An 18,687-nucleotide genomic window follows, 5' to 3' on the forward strand; every position below is an offset into this window, starting at 1 on the left:
ACACAAATCAGTAACTGTGAGTCACCATATTAATAGAATAAAACATAAAAATCATATGATCATCTCAATAGAAGCAGAAAAAAGCATTTGGCAAAATTCAGCATCCTTTCATGGTAAAAACTCTCAATGAACTGGGTACAGAAGGGATGTACCTCAACATAACAAAGGCCACATATTACAAGCTCACAGTTAACATCATACTCAATGGTGAAAGGTTGAAATCTTTTCCTTTAAGATCAGAACAAAACAAGGATGCCCACTCTCATCATTCCTTTTCAACACACTGGAAGTTCTAGCCAGAGCAATTAGGCAAGAAAAATAAATAAGAGGCAACCAAACTAGAAGGGAAGAAATAAAATTGTCTCTATTTGCACATGATATGATCTTATATATAGAAAATCTTAGATGCCACCAAAAATCTTTTAGTAACAACAAATTCAGTAAAATTTCAGGATACAAAATCAGCGTGCATAAATCAGTTACATTTTTACACACTAACAATGAAATATCTAAAAAAGAAATAAAGAAAACAATCACACTCACAATAGCATCAAAAACAATAGAATATTTAGGAAAAACAATAAAATATTTAGGAATAAATATAACCAAGCAGGTGAAAGATCTGTATATTGCAAAGAATAAGACTTTGATGAAAGAAGTTGAAGACACAAATAACTGGAATGATATCCTGTGTTCATGGATCAGAAGAATTAATATTGTTAAAATGTCCATCCTACCCAAAGCCATCTACAGACTGAATGCAATTTCTATCAGTATTCCTATGGCATTTTCATAGAAATAGAAAAAAAAATCAAAAAGTTTGTATGGAACCACAAAAGACTGCAAATAGCCAAAGCAATCCTGAGAAAGAGCAAAGCTGGAGGCATCACACTTCCGGGTGTGTGTATTACACAGCTCTAGTAATCAAACCAGTATGGTACTGGCATAGAAACCATCACATGGAACAGAACTGAGAGCCCAGAAATAAAACCACGCCTATACAGTCAACTAGTATTTGACAAGGGAGCAAAGAACCCTTACTGCGAAAGGGCAGTCTCTACAATAAATGATATTGGGAAAACTGGACAGCCACATGCAAAAGAATGAAACTGGACCTGTATGTTACACCACACACAAAAACTAACTCATAATGGATTAAAGAATTAAACATAAGACCTGAAAACCATAGAAATCATAGAAGAAAACATAGGGGGAAGCTCCCTGACATTGGTCTTGGCAATGATTTTTTTGGACATAACACCACAAGCACAAGCACCAAAAGAAACAACAAATAAATGGAACAAATAAATCAAACTGAAAAGCTTCTGCATAAGAAACAATTAGCAACGTGAAAAGGCAACCCATGGGAGAAAATATCTGCAAACCATTTACCTCATAGGGGGTTAATATCTGAAGTAGATAAAGAACTCACACAACTCAAGAGCAACAAAATAATCTGATTAAAAAATGGGCAGAGGGACTTCCCTGGTGGCACAGTGGTTAAGAATCCGCCTGCCAATGCAGGGGACACTGGTTTGAGCCCTGGTCCGGGAAGATCCCACATGCTGCAGAGCAACTAAGCCCGTGTACCACAACTACTGAGCCTGCGCCCTAGAGCCCGCGAGCCATAACGACTGAGCCCACGTGCCGCAACTACTGAGCCCGGGCGCCTAGAGCCCGTGCTCTGCAACAAGAGAAGCCACCACAGCGAGAAGCCCACGCACTGCAACGAAGAGTAGCCCCCACTTGCCACAGCTAGAGAAAGCCCGTGTGCAGCAGCGAAGACCCAATGCAGCCAAAAATAAATAAATTTATTAAAAAAAAAAAATGGGCAGAGGGAGATTTCCCTGGTGGCCCAGTGGCTAAGACTCCATGCTCCTAATGGTCAGATCCTACGTGCTGCAACTAAGAGTTCGCATGCCACAACTAAAAGATCCCGCATGCTGCAACTAAAGATCCCGCGTGCTGCAACTAAGACCCGGCACAGCCAAATAAATAAATAATTTTTAAAAAAAGATGCTATTTTAAAAAAATGGGGAGAGCAACTGAATAAACATTTTCCCAGGAAGACATACAAATAACTAACTGGTACATGAAAAGATGCTCAACGTCACTAATCATCAGGGAAATGCAAATCAAAATTAAAATGAGCTATCATCTCACACCTGTTAGAATGGCTGTTATCAAAAAGACAAGAGATAACAAGTGTTGGTGAGAATGTGGAGAAAAGGGAACCCTTGTGCACTGCTGGTGGGAATGTAAATTGGTGCAGTCACTGTGGAAAACAACATGGAGGTTCCTCAAAAAAATGAAAATAGAACCTCCATGTGACCCAGCAACCCCACTTCTGTGCGTACGTCCATGTGACCCAGCAACCCCACTTCTGTGCGTACGTCCATGTGACCCAGCAACCCCACTTCTGTGTGTACGTCCATGTGACCCAGCAACCCCACTTCTGTGTGTACGTCCAAAGGAAATGCGATCAGGCTCTCGAAGAGATACCTGCAGCCCCACGTTCACTGCAGCATTATCCACAAAAGCCAAGACATGGAAACGAGCTACGTGTCTCTGGGTGAATGGATAAAGAAAATGTGGTCTATATACACAATGGAATATTATTCAGCTGCAAGAAACAAGGATGGTCGTTGAGGGCATTATGCTACGTGAAATAAGTCAGACAAAGACATACTGTATGATCTCACTTACACGCAGGATCTAAAAAACTGAACTCATAGAAACAGAGAGTAGAATGGAGGTTGCCAGGGGCCTGTGGGCGGCAGGGAATGAGAAGACACTGGTCAAAGGGCACAAACTTCCAGTTATAAGACGAGCAGGCTCTTGGCATCTAATGCACAGCATGGCGGCTCCAGTCGGCAATACTGTGCTGTATACTTCAGAGTTCCTGAGAGAGCAGACCTGTAATGTTCTCACCACCAAAAAGAACGGTAATTAGCGGTGGAGGTGTTAGGTGTTAACTAACCCTACGGGGAAACAGTTTTGAAATATGTTAAGTGTATCAAATCACTAGGCTGTAGGCCCTGAACCTACACAACATTAAACGTCAGTTTTGTCGCAGTAAAGCTGGAAAACATACTTAGTGTAGGGACAGGGTCCACCTCCTCACTTTCTCGTGCCTTGTTTTTCATCTTTTGAAAAGTGGTTTGCTGTGCACTTTCAACCCTTCCTGCCATGTTCACTCCCGGGCTTTCTGTGGTCGTGGCTGTTACACGTGGGACATTTTCCATTTCCTCTCGAACTGGTAACTACCAACACAAAGGAAAGCTACGTACTTTGGGGGATGTATCTTGCCTTCCGCTGACCTCTGCGGTCTTTTATTCTATCATTTTCCACTGAAGCCCCTGACCTCTCAGGCCCACAATCTCGTCACCTACAGACAACGCCAGCCTGCTCAGGAGGGTGTCCGGCTACCTGCTCGGGGCCCTGTGAACACGGCTGGTGCCCACCCTGATGGCCCGGAGTCTGTCCGCTCTCCCTGTGCACGAGGCCAGGCCCCTGGGCCGCCGCCAGCCTCTCATGGGAGACACTGGCACCCCCGCACTGGTCCCCAGGCGGACGGCAGCCGCTCCCCACCTCACACGCTGACCTCGCCCTCCGCACCCAGGGCCTCCATCTGGGTCCCCACGGAGCCAGCACCCAGGGCTTTCTGAAGGGGCCAAAAGTAGGTCAAGCTGCTGCACAGACTCAGGCAGACGCCTTGGTTCGGGAGCCCTGCTGGGTGCTGCGGGTGGAAGGAAAGGCAGACCCTACGAGCCCAGGCTAGGCCGCAGCAGTGAGGTCCCCAGCAAGCCACAGCCCCGAGGGTGAGACGTGGCTCTGCCCAGGGTACCTGCTTCTGCCGTCCATGCCCTGTCGTCCCTCCAGGAACACTGGTGCCCGTCTACCCTCCCACACGTGCATCCATCCATCCATCTGTCCATCCCCTCTCCATCTGCCACCCACATTTACTTTTCCTCCCTCCCTCCCTTCCTTCCTACTTTTCTTTGTATCCGTATCTATATCTTTCTGTCTCTGTCCACCTTCATCTATCCATCCATCTCTTTTAGTTTGAAAATAACTCAGCAAACAAACTTCTCATTGGCTGTCAGATGACACTGTCCACTACACACTGGCCAACACCAGCGTCTTTGGCCCTCGAGGTCTTTCCACCTTTAATTCCTGTCTTGGAAGCCCCCCTAGTGGTGATCCTGTGAACCCTACTCGCATCAAGTCCGTCCCCCTGAGGACCACGGCCCATGAGGCAGGATCCCACCTGCTCTGTTGCCATCTGAACACCGAGCAGGGACCCCAGAATCATGGGCGGTGCCAACACCGGGATCGGGGCACAGCGCCCATGCTGACACAGGTGTGAGGCGAGAAGGACCTGCTTGCCCCATGGGAGGAGCAACAGGGAAAGTCACCAACCACCCGCTAGGAATTACGGCGACTCAGAGAAGAAAACTTGTCATGATAGGAAGATTCCGGGGACAGGAAGCATTAAAAAGGAAGGGGGAGCCCCCTTCCCTCCCGCTAAGGACAGTCTCTCCCTGCCCCCTGAGCGTGGTCCCATCACTCCTCCCTCCCTGTCGTGGGACTGCCTGTCCCTACACCCTGCAGCAGGTGGGGTCCCTGCCCCGGGAAAGGCCCTCCACCCAGGGAGCTCTGTCACTTGGAGAGTGGATGGCGGCTCCCTTCCGTTGCTGGACTCGCTTCCTCTGCAAAGGGAGGGGTACAGTGCCGTCTACACCTCAGAGTAAGGAGCAGACAACTCGGCAAAAGAGGAAAAGCGACAAAGCGACAGAGGACCCGAATGGCCCAACGCGCGGGGAGGGACCTGCGGCTCTGCCTTTCACCTGAACCCTTAGAGGCCATTGCAGGGTTATTCACTGGCCTGATTTCAATACTGTTGTGTCTCGAGGATCAGGGAGGCCAAGGAAGGGACTGGGGAGGGCAGTCAGTGGAGCAGCGAGAACACACACCGCATCGGTCGGTAAACTGTGCCGCGGAACAATTACAATAGCAACGTTAAAGATCACTGATCACAGACAACCATAACAAATCTAATAATAATAATTATAAAGCTTGAAATATCGTGAAAATTCCCCAAATGTGACCGAGATACGAAGTGAACAAATGCAGCTGGGAAAACAGCACCGACAGACGTGCTCAAGGCAGGGCGGCCACAAACCTTCAGTTTGTAAAAAATGCAGTATCTGCAAAACACAATAAAGTGAAGTGCAATAAAGTGAGGTCTGCCTGTATCACAATAAAAAATAAGAAAAACCCAACCCATTCTTTCAGAAGAAATCCCAATGGAAATAAAGAAACACGTAGAGGGACTTCCCTGGTGGTCCAGTGGTTAAGACTTCGCCTTCCAACACAGCAGGTGTGGGTTTGATCCCTGGTTGGGAGCTAGGATCCCACATGCCTCGCAGCGAAAAAACCAAAACATAAAACAGAAGCAATATTGTAACAAATTCAATAAAGACTTTAAAAATGGTCCATATCAAAAAGTCTTTTTTTAACAAAATAAAGAAACACCCAGAAGTGAATGATACCGCACCTGCCGTGTGGCAAAACTCGTGTTCGGAGGGAAATTCTTAGCTTTAGGTGTTGACCCTAATATTAGGAAGGAAGAAAAGCTCAGACTGATGAGCTGTGTGTCCAACTCAAGTTAGGAAAACTCACTAAGCTCGAAACAAGTACAAGAAGAAAGAGACTGGAACATAAGAGCAGAATTGATGGAGAACAAGAAACCAAGACAGGACAGGAGACCTCACACCATACAAGGTGGGCTCTTTGAAAAGCTGTTGGAAGAAACTTTCACGTATGGAGGTTTGGGGAAGTCGCTTTGGCTCATATGTGATTTGGCTTGAACTTTGTGCTGGTCAGAGCAGCCCGTCTTTTGTTTGTTTGTTTGTTTTTAAGATACATGTCCCTGTGCTCCAGGAGGGCAAAGGGAATAACAGTCATTTAATAATATTAATAACAATAATTACAATCATTGTTGACATTCACTCAGCACTCACTACACGAAGGGCTGCTAAGGAGATCAGGGCTACAGGACATCAGAGAGGGGAGAAATCCCCACGGGACCCACTGGTTGGGAGGCTTCTGGAAGGCGGCGGACTTGACCGGTGCAGAGAGGAGGCCCGGCAAGTCCTTCCGGGGGCAAATCATTGCGTGCTCACTGCTGCCGCGTTAGCTGCGCTCACGTGCAGCCTGTCTTGCTAAGAAGTTTATTTTATTGAAGTACAGTTGATTTATATTGTTGTGTTAATTTCTGCTGTACAGCAAAGAGACTCAGTTATACATACATATATTCTTTTTCGCATTCTTTTCATTATGGTTTATCACAGGATATTGAATATAGCTCCCTGTGCTCTACAGTAGGACCTGGTTGTTTATCCATCCTGTATATACTAGTTTGCACCTGCTAATCCCAAACCCAATCCACCCCTCCCTTACCCGCCTCCCCCTTGGCAACCACAAGTCTGTTTTCTATGTCTGTGTGTCTGTTTCTGTTTTGTAAAGTTCATTTGTGTCATATTTTAGATTCACATATAAGTGATATCATATAGTATTTGTCTTTCTCTTTCTGATGTACTTCATTTAGCATGATAATCTCCAGGTCCATCCATGTTGCTGCAAAGGACATTATTTTATTCTTTTTTATGGCTGAGTAGTACTCCACTGTGTGTGTGTGTGTGTGTGTGTGTGTGTGTGTGTGTGTGTGTGCGTGTGTGTGTGTGTATGTATCACATATACACATATATCACATATGCATATATGGCACGTCTTCTTTATCCATTCATCTAGAGAGCCTGTCTGAAGGCCTGCTGAACACACATTGTACCACTGCTTTAACGTTAAAGAAAAGGATATATTTAAAAATCAAAGTGGAGTGACTGTGGTTCAGGCATCCAGGATGGAGCCGCGTGGCCGCTGTGGATGTGGTTTCAGACACATTCCTGCGTCCCTGAGAACCTGAATTCGGGACCCTATCAGACTCAGTGACACCACCGGCCGCTCTCAAAACAGCCTCTGCCGGCAGCTGCCCCCCACAGCCTTAGGTCTCGAGTCTCTCCTTGTAACTATGCCACCATTTCAGACCCCAGCCAATCGCGCTGAGCCAGCGCCCTTGCTTCTTGCAGCTCCAGTCCTCATTCCTGACAAACAACTTCGGGAATCTTGTGGATTTTGCCTTTACAAGCCTTCGCCATTTTGCAGCCTGCGGAACATGTTCAAGTACCTCTTGAACCTGTGTCTCTCAGGCTGTAGTCCTCAGTTTGGCTCACATAACACTCTTTCCTTTCCTATTATGAATTGTTATTGATTATTTCTGTTGACAAAACTAAGAAAATATATAACCCCACCCCCTCGGCAAGGCTGGCAAGAGAAAGTACAAATAAATTATCCAAGGAGTGGAACAGGGCACCTACGATGACGCAGTGATTCAGAAAGGACCTCACCTGCAACTTTAAAAACACAGGTAACAATGGGTAAATTTTTAGAAACATATGGTTTACCAAGAAGCTGACTCAATAAGAAATACAAAACAGATAAATCCTATAATTATTAAAAATAGAGCAGCAATTAAAAATCTTTGCTCCAAGGAAACAGATGGCTTCATAAGTAAGTTTGACCAGACTTTGAAGGAACAGACCATCCCATTCTTACATAAACTATTACACGGCAAAGGAAGCGGGGGCATTTACATACAGCCAGGATAGTCCTGAGGGCTCACACGAGTCAAAAACATCAACAGAGGGCTTCCCTGGTGGCGCAGTGGTGGAGAGTCCGCCTGCCGATGCAGGGGACGTGGGTTCGTGCCCCGGTCTGGGAAGATCCCACGTGCCGCGGAGCGGCTGGGCCCGTGAGCCACGGCCGCTAAGCCTGCGTGTCCAGAGCCTGTGCTCCGCAACGGGAGAGGCCACAGCGGTGAGAGGCCCGCGAACCGCAAAACAAACAAACAAACAAAAAACATCAACAGAATGGAAAACTACCAGTCCACTCGAGAAAAATACACAGAGACCCAAAGCAGGCATTAGTCAATCAAATGCAACGGTGTAAAGAAAAAATAGGACACAGCCAGCTTAGGTTTCTCTAAGTAGGAAAGGTTGATTTAATGCTAGAAAATAAAAAGGAGATATTAACATCTTAATGATAATTTCAAAGTATGCAGAAGCATTTCCTGATAGAACTCCATCCCTCTGGCACAGTGGGGACTTCAGGGGGCCGCTGCAAACGTCATCCAGGGTGGGGAGGTGGGAAGAGCTCTCTTAGGATTGTGGAGAAATCACTGACCCCGTCACAGCGCTGCTCCAGGCCCACTCAGGACACTTGGAAGGGGAACCTGGCAGCAAGCCCTTGGACAGTGGTATCAACACTGCCTGCCACCTTCTGCTGGTGATTTGATCAGTTAAATAGAGAAACTAAAACACTCTGTAAGTTAGCAGAAATAATAAAAGAATTTACCAAGATGGCTGATGTAAGATTAAGATGGTAAAGCGAACTGCATTTCTGTAGACTTGCCCCAAAAAGCAAAAAAATGTGATTAGAAAGATGACCACCCATTTAGAATAGAGTCAGAAAATATCTCATTCCTGAGAATAAACTAGTAAAGGATATCCAAGTAAAACTTACAATAAAGGCTTTAAAATGTTACTGAGACAGTAAATGAGAGCTAAATAAATGGAGAGATATAACATGTATAACATACCACAGGCGTATGAATTCTCCCCAAACTCACCTATACATTCAGAGCCATTCTAGTCAAAATGCCAACAGAGCTTTTCCTGGAACTTGATACTAATTCTCAAATTGATGTGGAAGAATAAAGAGTTAAGCATAGTCGGAACGCTTCTGAAAAGAACAGGGACCGGGCACGTTCGCTGTGAGATGCTGGGCTCGCGGTGGAGCTCCGGTCAATAAACGCAGCTTTAGTGCAGTGGTGGGCCGACCGCCATGGACTAGGGCAGAGGCCCGGGAAGCAGACCCAGCTTTGTCTGAAACTGGGGTGTATATGGCTTAGGTGACGTGTACCGGGGCCAGGCAACTAACAGCTGGGAGCACCGGTTACATCCACGTAAAAAAATGAACCTGGATCCCTGCCTCACATGCACCGGTTATATCCACATAAAACAAGGAACCTGGATCCCTGCCTCACATGCAACGGTTATATCCACATAAAACAAGGAACCTGGACCCCTGCCTCACACACATTACAAATCCACCTCGGCACTGCCTGCAGGTCCAGTGGTTAAGACTCCACGCTCCCAATGCCGGGGGCCCGGGTTTGATTCGATCCCTGCTTAGGGAACTAGATCCCACATGCTGCAACTAAAGATCCTGCAGCTAAAAGACCTGCCGCAACTAAAGACCTGCCGCAGCCAAATAAATAAATAAATAAATAAAAAATCAGCCTCAGGCGGATTAAATGTGAAGAACAAAACTTTAAAACTCTTGGTAGAAAATGTCAGTAAATATCTGTTGGATCTCGTGGCTGGCAAGGCTTCTTAAGGCACAAAAAAACACAGTGAAAGAAAACACCAAGAATTGGACTGTATTAGAAATGAGAAACATTTTTTTCCATCAGAGGAGGCCTTCAGGCAGCTTTTCTCAAAGCGGGGTTCCAGCGGCCAAACAATTTCCCAGCAACAGGCCGTGGAGGCTGCCAGGGCCGCGGGCCTGTGCTGTCAGAGCAGACTGGACGCAGACGCGGCCGTGAGAACCCAGGCCTCTGCTGAGCCGGGCATCCAAGAGATTTACAAACATGTAAAGTGATGCCACGCTCCTCACTGCGTTTTCTGGAGGGGAACACTGTCACTTCTCACGGAAGTGTGTTATATGTGCTACCGTGCAATGGGTTTACGGGTGTCACTGAATTAATTAATAGGTAGACTTTTTATGCATTTCTCCGTTTTAACCTGTAATACAGTGAGTACTGGCAGATATAACTCACAGAAACAAAGCTCTTTGGGCACTCGGTGATTTTTAGGAGTGTAAAGGGTTCCAAGAACCAAAAAGTTTGAGAACTGCTGCCTTCAAGGAAGTGAGACACACGGTGGACATGGCATTTGCAGTCCTGACAAAACGGACGAAAATACAGGGAGAAAAGCTGAGCAACTGGATGGAAATGGGCTCTCCCACAGAGGGGGTCCCCACCCCACCACCTGCAAGCCCACTGTCCTGACCGACAGGAACGCAACCCCTGGCGATCCCAGTGGAACCGATCCCGCAGGAGGGGGTGTGAGGGGTCTCTGGGCGGTGGTGGGAGCGCACCTCAGGCAGCCCCACAGGAAAGAGTTGCCCTGCTCTGCAAGTGACCCCGCCAGCCCGCTGGGAGCTCTCACTGGACACACGGAGGCCACGGGGAGCAGCGCTGACCCCACCAGGCCTCCCCCCATGAAGGTCATGACACCCGGTGCGGAGGAGTCTAGGGAAGTCACATAAAAGGAAGTTCCAGAAGCTAAGACGCAGCAGGAGACTCTTTTTAGAAAGTGAAGGCACGAGCGGGCCCCCTCCCTTCTCTAGGTCCCCTGCCCACCTCGCTGCACTGGGGGTGCCCAGGGGCCCCAGTGACCTTGGCCTTGTCCTAGGCGTGGCTGATTCTCTGGGGCCGTGAGCTGCCCCTGCCAATCCCTCAGGGGAGCTGTGACCCCCGTCAGTCAACACCGGTAATTTCAGGCACTTTTAGCATCTTAAATATAGTAAATTCGCACTCAGACAACATGCTACGCGCTGTAGTGAGAAGCGTGTGGCCGGACGCGGGCTATCGCTGCGGCCAAGTCGCTGGGGACCTGAGGGGACAGAGGTGGGCGTGCCGACCGCAGGCGCTCACTGCCACCAGGTGACGGTAGGAGGGGGGCCGGGCACTGGCCCACCTGCTGCCACTTACCTCAAAGGTGTTCCCAGTCACATCGAACTCCGGGGGGACAAAGGCTCCCTCGGGGTCGTCTGGGAAGGGAAGAGAAGGCGCCGGGTCACACGGCGACCCTCCGTTCCCACTACTCCCCACCCGGGTCACTGGGGAAGAGAGGCCTCCAGGCTCTCCCGGGATGGGGAGCTGCGAGAACCAGCGCGTCCTGAGCCTCACAACGGTGGGGAGGGGCGGAGGTACCAGCAGGTTACCATGGAAACCCGGCTCCCGGACCATCGGCCCAGGGAGGGCCCGCGTCCGCTGGACTCTGCGTTCATGTTCCCCTGCGGGCGCCCGCCCAGGCCTCACCGCTGAGCTGCTCCATGAAGCACACATTCCCGCTGGTGTTGAAGGCCAGGGTGTCGGGCGTGATGCACAGGGTCTGGAAGATGGCCGAGTGCGCGACGCTCCTCATGGACAGGCTGCACTCCAGGCACACGGCCCAGGCCTCCCGCTCGCTGAGACCGCTGTCCCGCAGGGAGAGGATGTCGGCCAGGGACACGTTCTCCTGCAAGACAGGCCTGGGCTGAGCTGCGGGCGCCGGCAGAGGGGCCGCGGGCCTGGGGACAGGCCCCCGCAGCCCCCAACGTCCAGACAGCTCCCGGGAAGCAGACGCCACGCCGCAACGTTTCATTCTATGTCGGCAACGTCTTAAAAAACCCCACCAGACGACATCCCACAGTTCCTGGACGCCAGGAGCCGCAGAGCACGTGCTGGCTGCTGCTGGAGCAGGTGTTTGCCCAGCCTGCCCTTCGTCCCAGACTGTGCGGCCCCCCGCCGTTGGCCCGGCCCCACGGGCTCAGCACACAGACCTCGGTGGGCAGGCAGGGAGCCTCACCTTTCCAGCTTGCAAGCGGGTGAGGGAAGACGGAGCTGTCGCCACAAAGGCACAGCCGTGCACGGGGAGCCGCCAGCCCATGAACGTGACGTGAGCCTACGACAGTCACGGGACACGCGAGAACATGCTCATGACACCACGGCTGCAGAGCCGCCTGGACAACGGCTCCGGGCGGTGCACGTGGAGGACACAGTCGCGTGGCTCCTGCACAGCTAGACTCCGAGGCCGCCCACACAGCGGGCTCCACCTCCTGGTCTGACTCAGCTGTGGTTGTGCCACCCACACTCACTCACACACACGTGTGTGCACAGAGCATGCTAACACTATCTGTCAGGTGTGTGTGCACAGACGGACCCACGCCAGCATGCACACAGCTCTCACACATTTACTTACTGACTTTGATGCACAGGCGTGCAAAACCCACACGTCCACACACGTGCCCACATGTATCCACTCAAGTCACACACGCACAAACACACTCATCAGGCTCACACATCAGACACCCTGTGCCTCACAGCCCTTTTCCGGCCATTGTTTGACACCCTGCTTAGCTCCGTGTATTTGCGTGCTCACGCACCACCAGCCTAAGGAGGGGAGGGGACTGAGGAGCCAGGCTGGGAGCCGGGGCCTGGGCGAGCAGGCCGGAGGGTCGGGAAGGGTCCTGGACACCCGACTCAGAGGACAGGGCGGAGACTCGGGGAGAGGTGTGGGTGGAGGGTCGGGGTGAGTTGGGGGTGGAGGTCGGGGTGAGATGGGGGTGGAGGTCGGGGTGTGTTGGGGGAGGGTCGGGGTGAATTGGGGGTGGAGGTCGGGGTGAGTTGGGTTGGAGGGTTGGGGTGAGTTGGGGGTGCTACAGAAGAGAGGTGCCCCGGCTTCCACCCCCCCACCTAGCTCTCCCTCCAGCCTCCTTGCTCCATCCTTCCAGCACACAGGATGTTCTCACGTGTAGCCAAGCTGCCGGGTCCTAAAAGGAGCCTACCATCTCCTGCCCTTGAAATTCTCCCACCTGTACTGCACGGGGGCCTTGACCACAGCAAAGGAGATGAAGGGTTTAAACCCAGAAAGAAAGCAGCAGTGTGAGGAGCCGCTGTGTGTGTGTCTGGCCAAGCAGCACGTGGTATGCGGGGTGGCGGGGGGGGGGGCTACAGGAGGGGGATGCGGCAGGTCCTGCCGTGTGACTAGGCTCATCCCACGTCTGTTCCTTCTCAGTTCAGGGAGGGGCTCAATGACATCCTCCTGGGCCCTCCCAACTCTTTCTCTTGGGGGGTGGTGGTTAAGATGGATGAGGAAAAGGCAGCTCTGAGAGCAGAGAGCCCCTTGCTGGGCTCCCGTATTGTACTGACCGTGGGAGGAGGGCGGACGGGGCATAGCAGAAAGCAGGGCGGCAGAGAGGCTCGTGAACCGGAAATCTCAGCTTCCAAAGCTCCCGGCTGGGTTCCCCGGGTTCGCTCCACCTGGGGGCCTCTCTGCCCCACCCAGGACCCCTCACGACTCAGGAGAGCCCGAGGCTCCCGGGGATGCCCGCGAGGCCTGGTTAGAGAGACACCTGGGCACCGTGTGCACACACGCACACACATGCACACGTACACACAGACGCCTGCACAGCGAACAGCCTGAGGACCCCGTGGGCCTGGTTATTTAGGAGGGTGAGTGAGCCAGTCCCCCTACAGCGGCCTCGCTGACTCCACTGGCTGTTGGCACGCAGCTGTGACAGACGTGCTGCCAGGAGATGGGAGCCCAGGGCAGAACCACAGCTTCCTGCTCAGGCCCAGGCCTCTGCTGCCCCTGCCCAGCGGAAAGATGCCCTGGTGAGGTGGAAGCTCCTCGGGGAAGCTGGAGACCTGCGCCCATTCATGGGGAGCACCCGCTGGGGAGAGCACCTACTGGGGGGAGCTCCTGCTGGGGGATTCTCTGCGTGACTCTATGGGGTAACTTCCATGGGTCCTGAGTCGCTGCTTCCGTGTGGCTAACGCCTCCATTCACTGGTCTTAGCTCCTCTGCAACCCCACTGTTACAACGGGAAGGCGGGATTCAGCTGAAGCAAGTTCCAGGACAGCACCGAGGGACGCTGCAGGCCCCCAACACACCCAGGGCAGGTCTTGCCACATGATGACGGATCCCGGACACTGTGCCCACGGTCACCTCCCTCTGGGACCCGCAGCCCGCCCCCCGGTCCATCCTGCTCTGGCCCAGGCAGGAAGAATGACCCTTCCTTGCCTGAATCCACGGCCCAGGTAGGGCAGGCGGGGGTGCTGGGCCGCCTTGGCTAATGGGCCAAAGACAAGGAGAGGGAGAGACCGGGAAGCAGGTGTTGGCCATTTAGGCCCCCTCAGTCCACCACCTGCCCCAAAATTCCAGCCCTGATAGATGGGAGCCTGTGCTCTTCCCAGAGGGGCAGCTCATTACCCCATGGGCCCTGAGCCTCACGCCATGAGGCCCCGATCCACACTCAAGGGGACGGTGCCTGGAGGCTAGCAGGGGCTTCACGGGCCGAGACACACGTGTGTGTGTGTGTGTGTGTGTGTGTGTGTGTGTGTGTGTGTGTGGTGACGTGCTACACACAGAAAAGCCAGCGAGGCTCCTGCAGACGCCTGTGCTCCAGCCTCGCCCCCGGACACCCACCGGGGCTGCGGCAGGCTTGGGGAGACTTCCCTCCTGCCACTGCCCACGTGGCCTGAGCTGGTCATTGCCGGCCAGCTCCATCTCCTGGGTATAGAGCCAGCCTTCCGGGCAGACCCAGAAAGCCTACTGGAGCTCACACCTCACTACTGCCCAGCAAGGCGCCGCCTGGGTGGGCTCTGGGGGGAGATCTGAGGGGGAGACCACCCAGGGCAGGAAAGAGGGCCCCCCTTGCAATTGTGTGGGCACAGACTCAACCCCCATCCTGGCTGGGAGGGGGGCTTGGGAGGCAAGAGGACGCGGCTTCCCAAGGCAGCCCGTTGCCAGTCTGGGTCCTACAGGGCAGTGCTGGCTTCCTGCCACGGGCCGCTGTCCAGTGACGGCAACACGCCAGCCATGCGGGAGCTCCTGCCCCGCAGACACAGACCGCGAGCCAGGGCCACGTGGGGCCGCAGGACCCATGGGTCATTCTGCATTTCAAATGCTCCCCACCTGCTTTCAGATCCCCTGGCCCAGCCCAGCTCCCGGCCCACAGATGCCGGGGAGATGCCCCGCTGGACTCCTCACCCCTTGGGGGAGTCTGGGGCCTGGCAGATGCCCTGCCCCCCGAAGGCCCCTGCAGGCCAGTGGCACCGCCTGCCTCCCGATGCCCTGGGGTCTGCCGGATCCGCACCCCGGCCTTAGCTTGTACCGATGCAGTGGTGCTGCCTGCAGGTGGCCAGGGACCGGGCAGGCAGTGACCTCCAGGACCTTGCTGGGCGGTGCCGGCCCCCTCAGCACGCCCCCCGGGTGGTCTCTGACCCTGAGTTCTCGTGCTTATGCCTCGCCCATGGGTCATGTGTCTCTGGGGCAGGTGCCCAGACTGAAGTTGCTGGGACACAAGTGCAGGCATCCCCACCCACTATCGGATGCCAAACTGTTTTCCAAAGAGGCTGGTCCACTCCATCCCCCCTACACCCTGGCAGAGGGGCAGGGCCGCTACCCATTCCCCGCCAACTCGGGCCACCGTCCAGCTTTCTGGTTCTCGCCAACCTGGCACTTGTGGGAAGGTTTTCGCAGTGGGTGTATTTTGTGTTGCCTGATAATAATGAAGTCAAACATTTTCTCATATGTCCACCAGCAATTTGGATTTTCTCTGGGGTCACAACAGGGCATGGACGTTCCAGGGGCTCCTGCGGGGTGGGGTCCACAGGGTTCTATTTCCTGAGCTCACTGTGGTCAGTTGATATAATTAGCTGTATAACCAGCAAATGCCTGTGTCTCATGTGGCTTGTACAGTCCTGGGTCTGGCACCCACCGTCCCTCCCTGGGAGCTGCCCGCTGTCCTCGGCCACGGTTCCGTCCCGGGGCTCCGCCGCATGGCCCTCCTTCCTCTCACGCAGGATGGCTTTTCGGATACAACCTGACTACACAACGCTGTGCCAGGCGGTCACATGTCCCTGGCGGGGATTTAAAACCTTCAACACCAACCACACCCAACGTGTTTCACGAGAACACACCCAAAGGCAATGCCTCTCTCACCGGGGAGGGTGCGAGGAGTTTGAGGAGCCCCGAGCTTCACGGCTGGATGCCACTACAAACGTGGCATCCCACTTCACCTGGAGGTGACGGCCACAGGATGACGGGGACCCCGGCCCCATGCACTGTGCACGGCTGGGGACACTGTTACCAGGAGGAGGCCTCAGGGCACGGCCGCAGGACAGACGGTGGGCTCGGGATTGAGGCTTTGGGTCCAAGTCCCGGCTCTGCCTGTCCTGTTTATTTGACATCAGTCACCGGCTCGGTGTGCCAGGCACGGAGGAGGCCCTGGAAGTGTGGGGCAGCCAGTGCAGAAGGCTGCTCAGGACTTGGGCTCCTGACTGAAGGCCACTTTTGCCCTCTGTGAGCCCCACGTGGGGAACCACATGTTCTGCGTCTGCCTTGGGGAGTGATTTGGGGGGACGTGAGTCTCCCAACAGACACTTTAGAAATGCGTCCTTCGGGGGGCGCGTTTGAGGGCTGCCGGCTGGGAGCGCCCTTTCTTGCGCCATCACAGCCACGGAGATACCCACAGGGTCTTCACTCCCTTGCCTTTCCTCTCCGCAGCCTGCTCTCACGCCGAATCCAGGCCACGGGGTGGGGGGGGGTGTTGAGGCAGCACCCCCCCCACCCCGGGGCACTGCCTCGGCAGCCTCCTCAACAGACTCTGCCACCAGAAGGACTGCTGCTAGGGCGTGAGCCCCTCTGTCCTCAGAACCAGCTCTGCTGGGGCAGTGGGCAGGGGCCGGCTGAGGGCGAGGGACCTGGAGACCCCCTCTAGCCCAGGGGGGGCTGGCCGGGTCTGCCTCGCTGGTGGGCCTGGCCAGACGGGCACGTGGAGGGTCTTGTCATTTAGAGAGCAACACTGCAACAGCGCCAGCAGACCCCACGGATGGGCGCCTGTACCTGCTAGGGGCTGGGAGGGCATCTGCACAGTCCCCCAGCCTTGGGAGACTAGAGGGTCTTCTTGGGAGCAGCTGTATCCTCTGGGGGCCGCCTCTCGTGTGGCGGGGACTGGCTTGTTCAAGGGCCACGGAGTTTATTCATTTGACCCCAACCCACGGTCTGTGGGGCACTACGGGGAAGCCAGAGCTACAGGGGCAAACCCAGGCGGGTGCGGAGGCGTCTCTGACAGAGTCGCGGGCAGAGTGGCCCAGTTAATGGCCAGAAGCCCCATGTGACAGAGACCCTGGCCCCTCTGCACCCTGGCTGGGGGCTCAGGACTTGGGCTCCTGACTGAAGGCCACTTTTGTCCTCTATGAGCAGGAATCAGCCCTCAGTCATGGAGGCCTCCCCCGCCCCCAGCTCCTGAGCAGTCTGGCCTGACTGGGCTCTGCTGCCGGCGCCTTCCGCTGACCTCCTAGGGTCTCCGCAAGGAGGAATACAGTGCTCGGGCCCTGCCGCTAAGCGCCCCCCACGCTCATCCCCCCAACATCTGTAACCCGGAGCCCACCCCCGCAGGGCGCCAACTTCTTCAGTGACAGCCCACCCGCTGCTGTCCCAGGTGGCATCCCCCGGTCCTGTCCCCTCTGGGGGAAAACGCTGAAGGCTGGTGCTGCTGGTGAGAAGGGCTTTGGTATCCCCCTGCTGCCAGGACCTGGCCCGGGGGCAGGGGGCCTGGGGACTCTCCGCGAACCCCTCCGTGCGGAACGGTGGGGGTCCCAGCGCGGGTCGGGGGCTCACCTCGTCCTCCGGCAGAGTGGGGAGCGGCTCGAAGTCGTAGAAGTCTAAGTCTTTGCCGTCCTCCTCGTAAAAATCCGCCGCAGCAGGGTCCATGGCCTGCATCCTCCGTGCGCCGCCGGCGGCGCCACACTCGCAGTCACTGCCCGAGCCGCCGCGCTCCGGCCGGAGGCGCACCCGCCGCCCGAGATCTACGCGAGGCCGGCGCCCCCCGCCTGGCCTCGCCCCTCCAGCGGCCTGGGCGCCCCGGCTCCGGCTCCGGCTCCGCGCACAGGCTCTGGCTCTGCGAGCCGGGAAGGCTACGCGCGCAGGGCCGCCGCGGGAACGCCCCCCGCGCCGCCCGCCGCGGCCCACGCCGGCCCCGCCCCCGGTGCGCCCCGCCCGCGCGCTGCCGCAGTGTCGCCAGAGCGGGGACGGGGGTGGGGGCACCTGGGCGCGGGACTGGGGGTCGGGGCAGTCGCAAGGCCGTGCTCACTTTGCCGGGCAATTGGGGGCGACTGGGGGGGGGCTTCCGAGGGCGTTCTGGGGACTTCGTCCCTCGGGGACGTTGGCCGCTGTCCTGGGGGATGCACTGCGGGGGGGTGGGGAGGGGTGGAGGCCTGTGCGCGGTAGGCACCGTTTGGGGGCGGGGCCAGCCTTGTGGCCGGTGTTCCTGAGCGGTGCGTCGCGGGCAGGCGCGGGCTCTGTGGGCACACGGATGGAGGGCCGCGGCCCAGCCCGCGGAGAGTGCCGGGCGGGTGGTCCACCCTCCACCCTGTCACCCTCGCTCCCTGCCCCCGCTGGCAGGGGCGGGGCTGCCGCAGTCCACGCGGGGAGGTGGGGAGGGGCGGCTGCAGAGGTGCCCAGGAGGGCCAGGCAGGGCTGGGGGGGCCGGGCAGGGGGGGCGGAATGGGGTAGAGTCCGGGGAGTAGACCCGTTTGAGCAGTTGGGGTCTGGCCTGCCCCTTTCTTGAGTTAGGGTCCCATGGATGGGGGACCAATAATTAGAGCTTCATCCAGACCTTGCCAGCCTGCCTCCTCGGTGTGGAAAGGGAACCAAAAGAACAGACAAGCTCTCCCTCAATTTGGCAGTCCTGCTGGTTCGTGACTAACCCCTTCACCGGGTTTCCTCAGCA

General features: G+C 55.0%; 1 protein-coding gene across 3 annotated transcripts in view; it reads right to left on the reverse strand.

Annotated features, from left to right (window-relative positions):
• Positions 1-18,042, reverse strand: part of KNDC1 (kinase non-catalytic C-lobe domain containing 1) — a 57,578-nt gene extending 39,536 nt beyond the window's left edge. For 2 of the 3 annotated variants that reach the window (XM_079899334.1, XM_079899336.1), the window contains exons 1-3: positions 17,577-17,912; positions 11,228-11,426; positions 10,898-10,956 (exon numbers count right to left, since the gene is read on the reverse strand). In XM_079899334.1, coding sequence (XP_079755460.1) covers positions 10,898-10,956; positions 11,228-11,426; positions 17,577-17,678 — 360 coding nt within the window. In that variant the 5' untranslated portion in view covers positions 17,679-17,912. Of the gene's footprint in view, positions 1-10,897; positions 10,957-11,227; positions 11,427-17,576 lie in introns of all 3 variants that reach the window. The other variant, XM_079899335.1, reaches the window with a different exon arrangement.
• Between the last annotated feature and the right edge of the window lie 645 nt (positions 18,043-18,687).

Source organism: Stenella coeruleoalba (genome assembly GCF_951394435.1).
Source record: "Stenella coeruleoalba genome assembly, chromosome: 16".
Taxonomy (NCBI): Eukaryota; Metazoa; Chordata; class Mammalia; order Artiodactyla; family Delphinidae; genus Stenella; species Stenella coeruleoalba.